At 25.7% G+C, this 19,934-nt stretch overlaps 1 protein-coding gene across 3 annotated transcripts; it reads right to left on the bottom strand.

Annotated features, from left to right (window-relative positions):
• Nucleotides 1–1,008: 1,008 nt before the first annotated feature.
• LOC107437550 (3 beta-hydroxysteroid dehydrogenase/Delta 5-->4-isomerase type 3) lies at nt 1,009–17,955 on the bottom strand. 3 transcript variants are annotated; one of them, XM_016049605.4, is made up of 6 exons: nt 17,746–17,885; nt 15,367–15,422; nt 12,639–12,777; nt 10,715–10,879; nt 7,878–8,093; nt 1,009–5,094 (listed from the first exon to the last, which is right to left on the bottom strand). In XM_016049605.4, the coding sequence occupies exons 3-6, from the start codon at nt 12,769–12,771 to the stop codon at nt 4,535–4,537; spliced, it is 1,074 nt and encodes a 357-aa protein (XP_015905091.1). In that variant the 5' UTR covers nt 12,772–12,777; nt 15,367–15,422; nt 17,746–17,885; the 3' UTR covers nt 1,009–4,534. The 3 variants fall into 3 exon arrangements, with proteins under 3 accessions (XP_015905091.1, XP_015905092.1, XP_015905090.2); XM_016049606.4 differs by lacking the exon at nt 15,367–15,422 and having other exon boundaries at nt 17,746–17,955; XM_016049604.4 differs by lacking the exons at nt 15,367–15,422; nt 17,746–17,885 and adding an exon at nt 12,907–13,028.
• Nucleotides 17,956–19,934: the final 1,979 nt, after the last annotated feature.

Below are 19,934 nucleotides of genomic sequence, written 5' to 3'. Positions count from 1 at the left end.
AACTTTATTGTTTTAAACCAAAAAAAAAAACTAAGTTTTATATAGTTATTTATAAAACCTTGATATTGTTATTGTGCCATCGAATATGAAAAATAAATAATAATAGTTATTGGAAGGGTGAAAAAATATCGACTTACAACATGCATACGACTAAGGGGGAAAAAAAATCAAAAATTAAGTCCTATTTTTTTAAGAGAAATATGAAACACAAAATATGTTTCCCTTCTAAGAAGAAAGAACCTCTCCCCTTTTCTTTTTCATTGGACTGTGAAACCAAGAATCACACCTGCTTATAGAAAAAAAAAATGGCCCAACAGGAGAGTGGGTTACGAAACGCTTTCATTGGAAAAAGTTTGGATTGGAAAATCGTGAAACAGTAAACGAGTCACGTGATGGGGTTGCTCGTTTCCGCATGTAATGCCTCATGAGCAGTTAATCTATATTATAAGTCTGTGGTGCTAAGAATATTAAAAGTTTCAAAATCAATAAAAAAAAAACTAAATTTTTATAAATAAATATACTATTTAACCATTTTGGATATTTGAACCTAATAACATAGAGGGAAGCTCGAAATTTGGAAATATGATCAAAATAGTTCAATTAAGAAAACTGTCAAAGGATTGGATCTATTAATTCTAATTCGGCATACCTCTAGAACTATTTAAGCAAATCAAAAACTCTCTGCACACAAATTATTTATCCACTCAATTTATCGCGCTCATATCTTCAAAGATAATTCAACTGAAAAACATTAAACTATTTATTTTTATTATTTAATTTTTTATACTCTTAAATTGCAAGGTATACTAATTTTTCATAATTTCAAACTATCCCATAATACATACATGTACGTCAAGATTTTTCTGAACTTTCCCTTATAATATAGTGCTTTTTACTGTTGATTATTTTTGGAATATTTGTTTGGCAGATTGTGCACTCTTGTTTTAAGCTCTGGAATAATGCAGTGGAGATGTAGCTGAAAGTTGAATAATCCATCATGACAAACAATACTGTATTAATGCATAACATTTATTGTTAGACGTATCAAAAAGTGCCATACAAAAATATAAGTTGTATAAAATTTGTTAATGAAAATAAGTAAAAATGTGCAGAACAAAAGTGTCAATTATAAATAATTTCAGTTTTGAAACACTTCAAAATATAGCAAGATATAAAGTAAAACAATTAATACCAAACTGTTTATCACATACACACGTGAAAACAGTGCCAAATAATTAACTCCAAAACCCTGTATGTTTTAAAAAACCTATGGTGAATCCCATTACTTAATAAGAATTATTAAAGAAAAATAATAAAATATATATTAAGTTCTTATTAGGGTAAATAAAAATGTTTATAGATTCTTACAAACTCTTAAGATCTTTACAAACTTTTATATGCATGGTGAGTCTGACAAAACTTTACTAGGTGATAACATCTTTTCCCATTCTTGTGTTAATTCTTTAAATGTGATAGTTTAAAATTTTAACTTCTCACTACTTGTGTTTCAATCATACATTCTATGACGATTGCTCCTATAGATGCGTTCTATCAGGCGGTAAAGTTTTGCAGTCTTATTCAGACACACCCTGTGTGTATGTATATATATATTTAGTATTAGTTTTATACACATATATAGTAACAGTTTTAAATATATATAGAAATAGTTTTATAAATGAATAGTAACAGTTTTAAAAATTGGAGAATTACAAAGTTTAATACAGGATAACTATGCAAAGAAAAAATAATACAAAGCCATCTTGTAACAGTCAAAACATAATGTAATTAGTGTATAACAAAATAACATAAAACAGTCATGTATTCTAATTATTTATTCAAAAATTCAGTGAGCTAAGTGGTTAAGCTTTGAAAATATTCTTTCTCCTACTATGAAGTTTATCCTAACCTAAGTTTTGTATATTTCAAATTAATTAACATACGTAAATAAAAAGTCTAAATAATTACTAATTTATTTTCAGTTTTTAAAGTATTAAAAAAATAATAAAATAAATAAAAAGCTATTTAGCTTTGTCACTACATTGTATCAGTATTTACATAAGAAAATAAAATGAAACAGTCTACATTATTAATTTAAAATTTCAGTGGCTGGATAAAATGTGAAAATATTCTTTGTCCCACAATAAAGATTATCTTAAATTAAGTTTGATACATTTTAAATGAAACAATATGCGTAAATTCTAAAATAAGAAAATCATTGAAAAAGAAACATGTAAAATCTATTGATCGAAAAACAAGTAATTTTAAGTAGATTTCAGTTGAACACAGAAACTAATAACATCTATTAACATAATTTTTTTGCTGTTTCTTTTAATTCAATAAAAAGAAATTAGTTTCCTTTTTATATTTTAAGTTACACTATTGTAGTTTTTTCATTAGCATAGCAACATTAAAGGTTGGAGGTATTGTTCACATCAATTATTTACAATGGCACCACCAACTTTACTTCCTTACGAAGATTTTCAGTTTGCGGTCATGTATTTTATATTCAAGTAATTTGGAACAAAAATAACACTTTGATATTAATTAGGTAGTATTTTGTATAGTACTTGCTTTCTAGCAATTCAGTTATAAAAAATAATGAAAAGGTATTTCTTAAATTACAAGATATTGCATTTTATTTCTTAAGTAAGAAGTTTTAAATAATCTTAATAGGAAATAGCTAAAAAAATAAGACTAAATATTTTCATCAGTAATATAATTTTTTGGTCATTTTTAATAGGAAACATTTAAAAAGCTCTTATATATTCAGCTCTTATATCAAGAAGCTCTAATTTTCACAGTAAATAAAATCAAAATGGGTATTCAGTAGATTGCATCAGAGTAGCTGCCAATATAAAAGGAAACAATTCAGTAAATTTACGAAATAATGTAAATTTTATGTTAACTATTGTGCATGTAATACTTTAACTATTTTAGATAAGGCGAATTTTGGGAATTTTTTATAAAACAGCACAAAAACTTTTTTATACTACATAATTACAAAAATCTTAAATCCCCGTGCATAAGTCAACTTAAACACCAATAACAAAGTAGGACATTCATTGGTAGGGAAATATTGATTCACAATAAAGAATTTCTCTGTATAAAATTATGCCTTTCAAAAATTATTTTTAATATATTACATACAATTAGTTTTGCATTTTCTGTCATCATATTTTCTTTATACATAATTTTTTTAGTAACAATATTTAAAATAGCGTTTAAAAAAATTAGATTACAAAAAGTTTATTTATTCAAGAATATTTCAAAAAATATAATACAGTAGAGAACCGACTATCCGGAATGATCGGGACCATCGCGATTCCGGATAACTGATTTTTCCGGTTTTCTGAATCGCTACAAAATGCCGTTTTTTTAATGTTTATAAAACGAAACTAAAAAATTATTTTGAAATAGTTTTAGAAATAATAAAAAATGATAAATAATAATACACTTAAGTTTAAATAAGGAAAGAAATTATGAAATAAAAATTATATACAGGCTTATATAATGTTATGTTAATTGTTATTAATGTTATTATTAACATTAACATATATAGGCTATTTGTGCTTATGTGAGATCCGTCCTCTAAATCAGTTCTTTCGTCAACTGGATACGCCGTACGCTCTAAATAACAAAATGGGCTCAAAATCTTGCAGGAAAAAAAAATTTTTTTTAATGGAAGAAAATTAATTTCCGGTTCCGAATTTCATTCCGGTTATTTGGTTTTCTGATTTCCGGATAAGAGGTTCTGCACTGTACAATTAAAACACATTATAAGCCTATAAATTTAAAGATTCCAGAGCATCATCTGTACTAGATTCAATATAATTATCTTAAATAATGATAGATATTGTGGAATTTATTTTAAATGGTTATAACAAAAACTTTAAAATAAAAGTGCAGAATTTTGAAAAACAAAAAGAACTGGAAATTTAAGAATATTTAAAAAAGAAAAGTTCAAACTCATCATTGCAAATGAAGCTAACTCCATCATTAGTAGTAATTTATATTTAAATATACAAACAAGCAATAAACAAGATAATAAAAAAAATGTTTCTTTACTTGACAAGTATTTTTTAACAAATTTCACAGTTAATGGTATTCTCTAAAATACATAAATCCTAGAAAATTCTTTATGAAATCAGATCAGCAGAAATAGTTTAATTCTTGTAGAGTAGGCAGCTACACATCAGCATCTTCCCCACTTCATTAATTATATACTACAATGTGCATAATTACATAAATAGTAATTTAGGAAGAAAAAAAGTAAACATAATTTTTGTGTGCCTTACATAATGCACTTGATTAAAACTAAAATAATCTCTCTCAAAAAAATTCAAGATGCTACCCAAATGTGAGATTTAACACAATATTCATAATTCTAAGTGTAAATGAAACAAAATACTAGAAACTGGAATGTTCACAAATTCGAAAAGAATATAATACACAAAAACCCAAAAACAGTAGATTTGATTGTGTTCAAAGGCAAATACATAAAATAGTATGCATATTAATTTTTATAAAGTTAAATTTACAATGGCACCTTAACATAGTATTCCATGGATTTCTCTTTAGCCTCTTCTGGTGTAAATATTGGCTGGTAATCCAGGCGTAGAGTGGCTTTACTGCGATTGTAGAAAAAAGTAGAGCACATATAATTCAATTGTGAGACTGGAGGTATGTTAGGATTAAATTTCACAAAAACATTAATAACGCTGATCAACAAAATAAGTAGGGAAAGAAGTAGCCAAGCCAACCAATAGGGGAAAATAAAGGTGCTTACGGTGAACCCTCGAGCGTTTAAATATTCAGCTGCATGTTCATGTATATCAATTATAGGTGTGTCATCAGTTATGTAGAATGCTTCACCAGAGATTGTTTCATCAACAACTAATCGGTTCTTGGCATTAATGTGCGCCCATGCTGCATTGCCAACATAACAGATTTGTAATCTCTCATCCAACGATCTGATTCGCTGATAGTAACCATGGTAATTTTTCGTCATTTTCAACATTCTATAAAAAAAGTGCTTGTCTTCTTCACCATAGAAAGGTGTAGGACGTATGGCTGCAGTACGTAATTTGTCCTTACCTATGTAAAAAAATAAATAAATAAATAAAGTAAGATATAGTTGTAATTCTTAAGTCAGATTAGTCCAATCAAATTATGTTGTTTCGAAAATCCAAATTTCTCAATTCTTAAAATTAATTTTAAAATCTGCATTTGAATTTGGTGAAAACAGATGTTCCGAACACCCACAAAAATCACGAATATCATTATAAATAAAGATAAAAATATTTTTCACCATGAATATCAGAACAACTACAACCTTGAATGTAGGTATTCAAAAACCATTTTTATAGCAGAAATAATTCTGAACACTGTTTATAGAACCATATTCATTATAATGTTGACATGTTAACAATAAATCTATTTTTATGTACTTATTTTTGTATATTATGAAGTATTGCAACTTGTGCCATAAAATAAATTATAGACAAACATGGTCGTTCTTTTTAAACTTTAAAAATCCTTCATTTTCTCCCCGATAGTATTCAGTAGTAAGTTATGATATTACCCCCTTCCAGTTATGATTTTTGCTGTATTTGCAAAAGTTTCTGAAAAGTGTATATTTTTCTTTTTCGAAGAATTTTTTTTTAACTGCAATGGTGCCAAGCAGGCAATCAGATCAAACTGCATCAGATTCGGATAATTTAGATGAAAATTGAAAAACTTATGCACTTGCGGTGATATACAAGTGATTACTAAAAAGTGAGTAATGTAAATAAAATAAATAAGGTCAAGAAAATAATTTTTTTAAAAATAAAGCATTTTTTATTTCACTGAAATGTCAGAATATAAAAAAATATATTAGAAGTATCTTTAAATTTTCTATTTTCTTTTTAAAGGGAAATATGATTAGTCAGTTAAAAACATATGTGAAGCATAATATTTTATGAAAATATGTATTTGTTTAAACCTACACGAACACATCAGTTTTAAGAATTAAAATCAGCAATAGCAAGATAGTTAAAACACTATTTTCCTTTATAACAGTTAACACTAAAAAAAATAGATTAGTTAATTTCTTCACAATTTTCAATAGTGCACACAACTGAGTTATTATAGAAGTAGAAAATTTTAACTACTAGAAGGTTTAGCCCACAGTTCCCCAAACCCCAGAAAAACTTTTTGTGCTATGCCTTTAACAAAATAAAGTTATGACTTTTTTCTTTCAATTACATAATAAAAGATAAATTTGTATAAAAGTTTAAAAAAAAGGAGAAAATAATCACAGTTTGACATTCTAGGATCATCTTATAATGTCTAATATTTGTTGTTAAATAAAAGACTTATTCAAGGGTCCTCAGTATAACATAACCCACAGAAACATCACTTGACAAACACATTATCATGTCAAATGATTAATACTAAATGTCATATAAATAAGTGAATAATAAAAAATAATGATAAAGAAATGTAGTAACACAAATCATGTGAAAGAGTATGTTGAAATGAAATAAAATAAATATGAGGAAAAAGGGTAAATAATAAGTAACAAAAATAATGATTATGTGGAAGTCGAATATAAACAAAGCATGCAACATAACATTCAGTTTAAAGTATTAAATTATTCACTTTACACAATTTAAATAAAATGTGAGAATTTAAATAAAAATTAAACAAATTTTAAAGATATGCATGTCAGAAAAAACAATACTTCATCACGGGACACACTGCCATGCCAACATGCTAGAGCCTTTCTGTAGCCAGTGGTTATACTAAAAACAGATTGTGCCCCCGAGGCCCCATATTGGAAAACTCTCTTTCAAAAAATTTGAAAACAAACCAAACTACCAAATAAAAAAAAAAAACGTTTTAATTAAGTATACTGCCATTTATATTCACTAGGAACAAAAAATCATAATCTTGCCGCATAAGTCTACTTATGCTCCTAAAATGAAAAATATCATTCAAAATTCATAAAAAAATGACTAAAAAAGGGAGAAAGAATCTAAATATAGAAAATTACCAAGAAAAAAAAATTACAATAATAAATTATAATACCATAAAGGGAAAAAATAATAAAAATATATTTTCAACTCCCTAGTCTTGGTAATTGCACACTTGCTAACTTTTGAAAAAAAAATGTGATTACAAAATATACATACACATACATGCATATGAAGGTTTTCTTTGAACTATTCATAATTTAAATCAAAATGTAAACTTAAATTATAGAAGGAAAGATATGCAACTGCTAAAATGTTATTAAAAAATAAAACAATTCTTTTAAAAAATCTTTCACAACAATTAAAAAAATTAATTCTATAAAGCGCTTGTTTCTGGCATCTGAAAATCAATTTTTTTTTTAAATCTTTAAATACCAAGATAAGTCATTTTTTTTTGTCAGCCTTTTGTTAGTGCTGTTATGAAGCCTTTTTTTATATATATATTTTTTAAATCATCCAGATTGAATTTTGAGCGTAATTTAAAAGTCAGATTTATTTTTATTTGCCAAACATGAATGTTGAGTTTTCTCACACAGTAATATTAGAAAACTAGAACTTAAAACAATGTTTCAAAGAGAGACAAATTTTTTTTCTTGGAATATCCTTATTAAAATGAAAGAATGACTAATTTTATACAGAAATTTATCAACAAAGGGAATGATATCAACATATGAGCTCACAGATAGCAGCTGAAAAACAGAAATGTAAAATTTGGAAACAAATATATTCATATATCGTATCATGAAATTTTAGTGTAATTTCCCTAAAAATTTGAAGATTGTAATTAATTATATATACCAGAAAGGGATAATGAAGTGGAATTGGCATAACTCATTTAGAGAAGTAAGAATTGATATTTACCATTTGATAATGTCTTTCCACTAGCTTCAACCACAAGTTTTTCACTTAAGCATTTAGTTTCCCCATATTTTCCTATCATCCAAGTATTAGGAATGGGAGTTGTACTCTCGGTTCCATAAAATATGTGCTCACTACCACAAACCATGTCTGTCGTGCTGGCAAACACCAGGCGTGGTACATTTGCTTTAATGCAGGCATCAATGACCTTTGCTGTACCTGTGAAAAAGAAAAAATTACTGGAATATTTAAGAAGTATGAATTTTAACTTTACAGGTATAAAAGAGAGCCTTTTGAAAAAAAAAAGGCATTTAAAGATGTATTTGAATAATTACAATGAATAAAGGGAAAATTTTTTAAAAAAAATAAATGATATCTTTTAGATAGTTGAATAGAAAAATATTTTAACAATGGTCTAAGGTAAATACTATACCAGGGATGGCGAACCAGTGGCACGCGTGCCATTTATGGCACGTGACACACTATTCTGGGCACGCCACTGATCACAACGTTCACTATGAAGCATATTAACAATTAAATTAAAATTCACAAAAAACAAGCAAAAAAATAAACAATTATTAACAAAACATTAATATTTAATGCCAAAAAAACAAACAATTAATAACCATAAAAAACAAGCTAATAATAAATATCCAGAAAAAAAAGATGTAACAGTTCTGCTTAAACTAACATCTTACAACCTAATATAAGTTATTTGTCATCTAATCTGCAACAACAGAAGTCACACTGATGTTACTTCAAGTTGAATTACACTTATAACTGAGACATTGCAAAATGCTTTTTTTTCATAGTAAATAAAGAGTTTTGATTTGATAGTATTTAGTATTATTATTTTCCCAATAATCACGAAGTCAAAATTATTTGACGGCACGTCTATGACCTCATTAAAAAATTTTTGAAAAAATGACAAGTTGTTGCACAAAGGTTCGCCACCCCTGTACTATACATAATGTTGTTGAAGGAAACCGTACTAACAAATTAAAACTTATACTTATTTTAAAACTTATAAATATTTCAATACTTTCAAAAATAGCTAAAAAAACTTACATTTTGGATTATGATATATTTTTTTATTTTTATTAAATATTGCTTTGATAATGACCAAACTTCCCACCAAGCTTTAATCATGGGGATCAATTCAAAAACATACTTCATATTAAGTATAGATTACATAAAATTATAGGGAAAATAAGCTTAAAAATGTTCTAACTTCCCCCCCCCCAAAAGGGCACTTATTGAAAATGTTATTAATTAACCATTAAATAGTCAGAGGAAGGCAAAGGAGGAGAGGGAAAATAACATGAAGATCCCCATTCATAGGGGACACCCAAGCAACAACTCAGGAAATCAACTTATTACATAACTAAATTTTTTTAACAAGTCAATATTTGACTCAAACAAAATATTTTATTAAGAATAAAATATGGGATAAATTTAACAGGGCAGTTTTAGATTATACAAATTTAAATATTCTTCACATTTAAGAAAAAAATGAAAAATATTTCTTGGCAAAAATATATTTTTTTACCAGAAAATAATTTTTACCTTAAATTATTTAAAAAGCCGATTTAAAATAAAAATTTTGATTTTTATGGATACATATCTTTCCCACATTTATTTATTCAATTTTTTGCTCTTCTGTTTTGAGCCATCTGATCAAGAAGTTTGTTCTAGGAAACATTACAACCTCTGCATGCCACAGCTGATAATATACATTTAGTAGTATACAGTTAGTACCGAAACAATCGTTTTTGAAGATGTTTCTATAGTAGCGTAAAATGTCTTCTTTATTTGCGGAAAAGTTACATTGTTTTTGAACTCCATATAAAAAATAGAATATTTAAGGATGACTTGGCATAATTTAAATGATTAATAAGAAAAATGTTTCAACGCTAAAAATTAGCGGCTTAAAAGAGTAATTCATAATTCTGTCGTGTGACTCTAATTAATTATCACGATAAAATAAAAATTAGCTAACAAGAAGATGAGGAAAAGGCTAAATATATTGAACTAAACTCTAACCAATAACAGCAGAATATATCTTAATAAAGGTACAGAATTTGTGCTTGATTCAAAGTATATATCCTATCCTTTTATGAGATAATATTCTAAGGGCTAATTATTGCTCAATCCTTTCAGTGTTTGGTAAAGAATTTTTTGTATCGGGTAGCTTTTCTGCATAACAAGTAGGTTCCTTTTTAAATTATTCAATAATTAGGATAAAATATATCTTGTAATATTTTCCAAAAGCTTCATATTAGAGTTTTAAGTGAAATACATAAGAAATTAAGATTAAATTTAGTAAAAGAATAAGTACAATTTTTAAAAAAATTAATGTACAAATTAATATCAATACAATTATGGCTTTTACTCTATAAATTTTAATTTGATAACAGACTTAGATTTCAATAGAATAAGTAATACGAAACAAAAATCAGCTAAGAATTTTATCAAAAGATATATTTAAAATTTTTCTTTCTTAAGTACAGGTACAAACTAATATTTATACAATTATGTCTTCCACTCTACAATATTTTAAAATGATAACAGACTTAGGGATTTCAACAGAGTGAGGAATATATTAATAAAATGAGCTATAAACTTTATTATAAAACAATGTTACATTGTTTTATAACTTTTACTCATTCAAATTTAAATGAAGAAATTAATTCAAATAAAAAATTTTAGAAAAAAACAGCTATTTCCAAACTGATATATAAACTGCCCAGTTTTTAGATTTAAAAAATTTATTTTGAAACAAAAGAAAGTTGATTACAAGATAAGAACACTTATCATGAATAATAATATAAATATATTACCCTCTACATTTGTGGACATCATTTCTTTAACGTCAGGATTGAGATCAAGATCAATAACGCAGGCAGCGTGTATGACACAGTCTGCTCCCTCAAAAGCTTGGACAAGTGATTGCATGTCTCTAACATCAGCTATGTAGTGCTTCATGGGTTTTGTTTCTGAATGGCCTAATTTAAATAAAATAAAAAACATTTTTAAAATTCCATTTCCTAAAACAACATTCGTTTTCTTTTTTTAAATGAAAGCAATTGAAAAAAAAAAGACTATTATAGGATGTATTTATGAAGCAAAAAGATTTTCAAAAGTACCCAAGATTTATAATATTTGATGTAAAAAAGCTTATGAAATGCCTATTGGAAAACACTTGTTAAATTATTTACTGTTCAAATTTTTCAACAAAAAAAAAATTAACTTGTAAACAAATTATGTAAAAAAAACCCAAAAAGACAGAGCTTTCTAAGCTTGAATAATTAAAGCTGTATATGTATTGCATTAAATCTTGATGAACAGCAGTTTAGAATTTATACAAAAATGATAAATTTATACATTGATTAATGTAAACTGTTTAGTTAACAACTCAATTAGATAAGTAACTCAATCAGATAAGGTATTTAATAGCATAAAATATTTCACATCTGAAGTGAAACCTGATTTTTATAGCCATGAAAATTGGCTTTTTAATTTATACGAAATAATAAAAAATCAAAAGTTTTCATCATTCATTTTTTCAAATATAATCATGATACATTTATTTAAGAGCATTTTTATTTCCGAAACAAGATTTACATGTTTGTTAGTGAAATATCAACTATTTTTAGAGCTATATCCAATTTACCCCACTCTGGGATAAATAGGATACATCAAAAAATGCTCTTTTAAATGCATTACGGCAAGAAAACATACAGATAAGTTATACTTCATATTTATTCTATATGAATTCAATGTATATAAAATGTGTCAAAATTTTCGGTAAAATTAATTCAATGGTTTGGTTTTAGAGCCTTTTTTTTTTATAAAAAAAAAGCTTGATTTTATACCTACTTTATCCCACCAGATAAGTAAATAATTTAAACAACTTTCAATATACTCAAATATTAAATTTTTGTGATTCTAATAGAAAGAGATTTAGTGGTTAAAAAATGATTGTATTAAGCTATTAATTAGTTGACATTTATCATAATAAATTTTAAGTTTTATATTACGAAAAAAAATAACACATAGTATACAAAAAATATAAATTGTTAAAAATAATTTATTTACCAGCTGCAATTGATTTTTTTCCTCCAAAAAAATGAATGAATACACATAAATAGATGAACCAGCAGCTATTTTAAATTTCTAATCAACATAGAATTAATTGCAGATAGTTAATAAAAAAATTTCCAACTAATGCATTTTAATTATGAAACACATTTTTTAAAAAGTAATATTTTTATTATTATACGGATTAATTAAATAAACACTCAAGACTTTCATTTAAGAATAAATCTTTGTAAAATAAATAGTATATTTTAGTTTTATGTCGATGAAACTAAATCGATACCTAATTAAAAATATCCAATTCAAAATTACAAATATACAAAGCAATAAATTATTTATCTATAAACAGAGTTCAACCTTTATATATGAAAATATATAAATATTTTTTAGGTGATTTCTTTGACAAAAACTAAATAATTTTAATGAAAGAAATGCATCCAACCTAGATAATTTAACAGCAGTGTGAAGCTTTACTAAATAAAAGAACAAGATAGTGTCATTAGATTCTTTTAATATAAAGTTAATGTAATAACATTATTTAATTAAAAGTTTTTAATGATTTAATAATCAAAAAAGTCATTAAATACAAAATATTATAAGAATATTTATTTCCAAAATTAAAAAAAAATTATATATATATATATATATATAAGTTTCAAAATTTACCTAAATTATTTGAATATGGTTTTTTATCAAATAATATTATTTCCCCACAATTATCATCCTTTTCTTGCAACAATTTTACAATATGCTGTCCCAAGCAACCGCTTGATCCTGTGATAACTATTTTTTCAGTCATTATGGCCTAAAATATGTAAAAAAATTAAATAACAGAAAAATAATATTACAATTATTATATTATAATAATAAACATTAAATTAATGTCCAACCAGGAAAAATAATAGAAATAGATTTAAAAAAACAAAACATGTACCATGAAAAAGGAGACTTTCAATGTCGCAAATTAGAATTTAACTTCTCAACAGCATAATTTATTTTATCCAACCTTGGCAGCATGCCATGAGAATTATCATATTAAATAGATTCATGTGTGTTCAGTTGGAATAGGAAAGCTTATGACAAAGAGTTTTGATAAAAAAGATGACTGGGAGATTAATAAAACTGATATAGAGTCTAAGTACTCTGAGATAAAAGAAAATTCTAAAATAAATACATTTACAGCTTGAAAAATTTGATGCAATGTAGCTGAATCATAAAAAATATGAAACTCTTAGAGCTATATTAGCTTTACTGAAAAATGAAATTTAGTTAAAAACCAGTAAAATAAAAATCAGAATAAAAATTGAATTCAAAATACTTTTTTTAAATCAGTTGGTAAATATCACAGATAAAAATATTCTTTTTTTAAACTTATCAGTAGGGTGCTGACAACTGAAAATATTAGATATGGTTAGAAACATCCACAAAGCTAAAATAAATAAATTTACAGCTTGAAAAATTGATTTAAATATAGCTGAATCACAAATAATATGACCTAGTTTAAGAGTATCAAAATGATTAAAAAAATTTTTTTTTTCTTAATTTCATTTTTTTATCAGAGGATAACTAAATTCAGAGATAAAAATAGTTTTTGAGACATTGCAGGGGGTGTTAACAATTTAAAATAATATTAGATATGATTTAAATCATCCAATGAAATCACTTAATTTAAAGGGAAATAATAATAAATACTATAATATATATATTTTTTTTAAATAAAAAAAAAATAAAAAAAATCATAAATAACAGAAACATAACACCTATCAAGATAATATGATAATTTGCTATCACATTCATATTTGCTTGAAATTTTGCTATGTACTGAGGATATCAGGGGTGATTGTGAGCCCAAGTCAAAATTCCGAAAAATTTCTTAAGTTAAAAAAAACAAAAAAACAAAAAAAAAACCCCATCTAAATTGAAAAAAATTTAAACAATGTTTTTTTTCTTCTTTTTCTCAATATTTCTTAGTTTACTTAAAATATATTTAAAATTTTACACATACCTATACCATTTACACATGCCTATGATGACCTGGAGAAGTAATTAAAATTTACAAAAATGTCTTTCTTGAGTTTATGATTATAACAACTATTTACTAATAAAAAATTAATATTAATCATGAAAGTATCTTTCTGGCTCTCCCTTATAAAAAAATAAAATAAACTGTGTTTTTAAGTTCCACCCTTGAAAATTTGATTTCCAGAAACTTCTGTGATCAAAATTTTTTTTGAAACGTGTGAACCTTCGATCTCCGGAAACTTCCGGATCACTGTTAGCTAAAAATCCGGATTTTTTCCGAAGCACAATCAGCCCTGGGATATTAATCATACTAAAATGGCCTGCATTTTAACCTGACTTGATTCGGATAGAGCATGCTTGGCTGACAAGTTGCAGCCAGACAACCCTCTTCTACATGTGTGTTGAAACTTCGGAAGCAATGTAGCTAAGTAGAGTAATCTTCCTCAAAACCAGCTTCATAATTTGATAGTCAGCATACCTAGGCATCGTACAGATTGTATTTCTTTGTATAGAAGACATACAATGTATTGACCATCCTAGTAACCATGTTATATTTAATGGTTTCAAAGGAGATATTTACACATTTGCTCCAGGGAGAAAAAAAAATCATACTTTTCATGAATGTTATCATACGTACATCATCCGTTATGTTCTTTAACTCTTGTTTAATAAATGGACTATGAATAAGTCATGTTTGTTTTGTTTTTACAACCTTTATTTGGTGCAACTTAATTTATGTACACGAGTGTATTACAGCCAATATGTTGTGAATCCCATATCATAATAATTCATTGGTGCTTTTAAATGAATAATAGTTAAGAAAATAATAAAAATTGGAAGAATTCTGCTTTACAATACAGAGATGTTATTATATGTTGGTTATTTTCATTTCAGAAAATGGATTTGTAGTAACACGTAGACTCCAAAAATTAATTTTAATACATTGCTTTTCACTGGAAAAACAATCCTAAATTATCCAAATTCCATAAAAAATAAAGAAAAAAATAAAAAAAAATTATTGATGAAAGGGGGAAATTTTAGTGTTAAATACAAAACTATAATTGATATTAAATTCAAACTTGTAAGAGTATGCAAAAAAAGGACTTTCCTTTTTCTTATATATATTACTTTCATTAATAAACAAATATTATAATTCTCCAGTTAGAAACAAAATTAGATTTTAAACAATCTTAGGAGAGGAAGGATAAAAAGACCAATGACCAACACAATTTTATATATTTGCAAATTTCGAATATTTCAAAAATTGACTTCAACTATATCATTTTAAATATCAGACTTAGCATACTTGATTAATACATTATAAGTAATTAACAATGTAGGTTAAACAAAACTTTATGAATATATTATTTACCTTGTATATGTTTAGATTGTAGGTACAATATTTCTTCCAACTACCAGAAATACTGTCTATTACAAGAATAAAAAATAAATAAATATTAATTGAGAAAATTGCTCCAATTTTACTAAAAATAGGTTTTTAAGATACCAGTCAAAAACAGAATTAGTTAATGTACACATCTACCACACTTGCAGAATAATAATTATAGTCAGTTAATTTGTTGAACAATATACAAAGACAATGCGAGATTAGTGTACTCTCTATTTTTAATTAGAGTCTTCATCATAGAGTGCAAAATATAACATTTTTCTTTAATAGAGTATAAAATAAAACACAATATTCTTTAATAAAGAATAAAACTTTATTATTAAGAATTTTATATTTTCCAGATTAATTCTTATGATTTTTTAGAACTTGCTCCAATAACTTATACCTACCTTTTGCGAAGTAACTTTAATTTATTTTAAGAATTGAAACTTTACAGTTGAGTTCTGATAATCAGCCTCCTATGAGAGTTTGATAAAATTCTTTTATTTCTTTATTGCTACCAAACTTGTTCAATAAAGAACCTCTCTAGATCTGGGTATATTCGCTAACCAATAATTTTAAACAATACTGGTAAATGTTTTGAAAGGAAAAAAGATAAGAGTATTTTACAGATCACCTATAGACCATGTAACCAGGGTTGGCAAGTTTTTGACACATGACGGTTTTTACCGTCATGTCAAAAAAACCCTCTGTCAAAAACCCATAGTTTTGGTAAAACTGTATTTTTGAGTTTAACTGCTTATAATTTAAAATTAATTCATTTTTGGGCAATAAAATTAGAAAAAAAGTTGTTAAAAGATATTTAAGAACAGATTCTTGCATTTTCCCAACATGATTATATCAAAACATACTATTTGAAGTAAAATATTAGGATACTAAACAAAATTTTCAACATTTCTAAACATCATTTTGTTTGGCATATTACATTACTGAAGAATGTCAAGTCATTCTTGACTTAGAGTTTGTTAGTAGTTGCAAGTTTTGAAAGTTTTGTTTAGCTTATTTCTAATATTTAAGAAATGCCAAATTTTAAATTCTTCTTTTTAGTTTTTGAATTTATTAATAGTTCCAAGCTTTTTTGTTTGTTTGTTTATTTCTAACAATTAAGAAGTGCAAAATTTTGAATCCTTTGCAAATCAAGCTATAATGATAAAAGTATGAATGTACTTCTTAACTATATATGAATGTATGAATGTGGAACTATATTAATGTATATCCTTCTATTAGAATACATGTATATCGTTGCAAAATCAACAGCAATCATTTACAACATTCATTTAAAAAGGCAATTATGTGAAAATAATATAAATATTGTCCGCTACATGCCATAAATTAAAGAAAACAGTAGGTTTTTGACGGTTTTTACCGGTAAAAACACGGTTTTTACCACTGTCATGTCAAAAACCAGTTTTTGACGGCAAAAACCCAACCCTGCACGTAACCATAAAATCTATTAAAGTAGGTTAAACAAATTAAAATATTTTACAGTAATAACAGCTCATCATTCAAAGAAGCTGTTAGTTTCTTTTAAATATATAAGTGTCGTGATGAAGAGATGCTAATATGACACTTCAAAACAAAGAAATTGTAACATGAAGTTAATAAAGAAAGACATAAAATAACATTTCTTTTACTTAATTTCATGTTATGTATCACAATGTAGTGAATAAAGTTTCAATGTCATGGTTAGATATTAGTAAGTCAAAGAATAATAATTAATAACAGATTAAATTTAACTCTCGAAATAACAATAGTTAAAAAAAATAAAGGAAAGAGCAAACATAAAATTTCTGCACAAAAAAATTAAAAAGTAAAAACATTAAGTAAAAAATATTAGCATTTTTTAAAAAAAATAATAGTTCTCAGTCTAGGGAGTGACTAGTTTCTTTCTAATATATAAGAGTTAACATCAACAAACAATATTTTGACACTTCATAACAAAGAAATTGAAACATGAAGTTTTTTAAGGAAAACATAAAATATCAAATGTATTTTGCTTAATTTAATCCAATTTAGACCCCAAAAAACTTTTAAGTCATGCTCAATCATTTATAAGTAAGAGAATAAACTTTAATAACTTAAACAATATAAGCTAAACTCTAAAAATAACAATGTTTTGCCTTTTAATACAAAAAAGAATAAAAGTAGTACGGCAAGCAAAGAAAATCAGGAGTCAAAGGCATTCACATTAAGTAATTTTATTAGCAACTTTGAAACCAAACCATTATTAAATTTATAGATATATTTTGAAAAGTATGAAATATAAACAATTGATAGAACAAATTTTAAACGGTATTTAAGAAGAAAACTTAGATAAAACGAAAATTAACACTGAAAACAAACCTTAGAACTTTCAAGGAAGAGACGTCCTGCTGTTCTGCTCTTTCAAAATTTATTCAAGTACATCTTCTTATCTTTAATTAACGACTTCCCATGTTTTCGATTTCATTCAACGTCACGTCTTTTGACTTAAACCGAAACTCATTCGGAATGTCATTATCACATGACCTCAATTACACAATAATGCATTTGATGGAAATTCTATGGAAATAACTATATTATTATTTATGTTTATACATTTTATAGCATTTATTTTGGATTTTCTTTTACCTTTGGATTTTCATTAAATAAAAGGGATTAGTGAATTTAAATATCGTTTGAGACGAAAGCACATTTTCTATTTTAAATCAAAGTTGTAGTGTCTTTAATCTAGCGAATCTCTAAAAGCTGTGCACCGATCTTTCATATGTTTGAGTTTATTCCGTTTTAAGAGAACTATTAAAACTTTTCACTTTTTACGAACGTTAAAAGGTGTCGAATTTTTAGTGTATTTCATAAGTACTTCAAATTTTAAATCACTCCATTTGTAAACAATGGTAAAGTAAACAAAAGCAAGGTTATCCTTGATATGTCAAGATCAGTATCGTTTATATAGCCCGCGGGTTAGAAAATTGAGTTACAATACAATTCTTTCTTCATAGTAGTTATCTAGTTATGGTTGATGAAATAGTTTTTCTATATAATTAGATGATCAGGTACTTGCTAGTATTGCTGGTTAACAATAAAGCAATGATCCTTTCCTATTGTGTTCACAATTTATTTCGAAATTTTAAATGGATTCTTTAATGTGCATTTGCTTTTTATTATAAAAAAGGAGAATTTCTTTTGTAAAATTAGTTTTCACTTTTTTTATAGTAAGTAAATTACATAACAATTAATAAAATTCTATATTTTTATTTTTTCGAACATTTTTGTTATAGTTATTTAACATAACTCTATTAGCAGGGGTCTGTCTAGGTTTTTTTTAAAAGTACCTATTTTGTGAAAATGTTGACATAATTTGTGAAAAATTAAAAATTATATTAAAAAGTCAACACTAAAACATGGTAAAAATATAGATTTATCGTTTCTTAAGGGAGACAAAAATAAAATTTTAAGAAAAAGTATTTTGTGAAAATACCGTTTTTCCTAAAGTTGAATTTGTGAAACTACCGTTTTACCTAAAATTGAATTTGTGAAGGTACCGCTAAACGGTAGTAAATTCGGCCTGGACAGACCCCTGATTAGTAAAAGTTTTTTTTTTTTTTTAGAAAAAAAAAGTCGTACAATTATTTAAATTTTAATAAATTGGTTGGAGTAGTTATTGCAATAAGTAAAACATTAGAATCATATCTCGTACATTACAATCATATCTCAAAAAGGTTTGTGAACAAATTTTGATAATTTTAATCTCTCATTTTAATCATAAGTTAAATCTCGTACAATGTTTTTTTTATAAATATAGTCCATATTTATTTTAACAAATGAAAAGTAATGAATATTAAAGTTTGCAATTTTGATTATAGTGTATTTTTGCTATTTAAAACATTTAAACAAGAAATAATAAATTGGAATATTCTTATTTAATTTATGAAACGGGAAAATTATCTAATATTAATCTTATTTGTTTCAGTATACAGTTTTTGTAGCAATCGATGCACTTTACTTCTTTTGAAGCCTATTTGTCCCAATCTCATTATTTTATTTTTTATATCTAGACATGTGTTAAATTTAGATTTCCTTTGCAGATATATTTTTACCCTACATTTTTTTTTAGAGTGTTGTCAACTCAATTTTCGCTTTGCTGAACTATTTCCTAGCATTAGCTACATATTGAAAAAATTATGCATTTCTGTTGTATTGATTGTTTTTCTTTCAAACACACTTTAAAGAAATCAAGTTGTGAATTTTTTTTAAGAAATCAAGTTGTTAGAGGACGTTAAAAGTATAGTAGATATAGTGCAGAATTAATAGTCTATGCAGAGCAACTAAATGATTGTTGATTAACAAACTGTAAGTTAATTGCCAGCAACTCACTAATTTTTTCATCAAAAATACACTAGATTATTTTTTTAATGAAAATGAAATAATGAATATTATATAATATTCTGAAAATTACTTTATTTCATGCATGTATCTTAACAATTTTCGTCAATGTACATATGAACCTTGAAATGCTTTCAATATTTTGAGAAATGCTTAAAAAGAAAAGA

This window comes from Parasteatoda tepidariorum, chromosome 9, assembly GCF_043381705.1.
Source record: "Parasteatoda tepidariorum isolate YZ-2023 chromosome 9, CAS_Ptep_4.0, whole genome shotgun sequence".
In the NCBI taxonomy this organism is placed as follows: domain Eukaryota; kingdom Metazoa; phylum Arthropoda; class Arachnida; order Araneae; family Theridiidae; genus Parasteatoda; species Parasteatoda tepidariorum.
The sequence above is the reverse complement of the archived record's forward strand: the minus strand, read 5'-3'. Positions and strand labels throughout refer to the sequence as shown.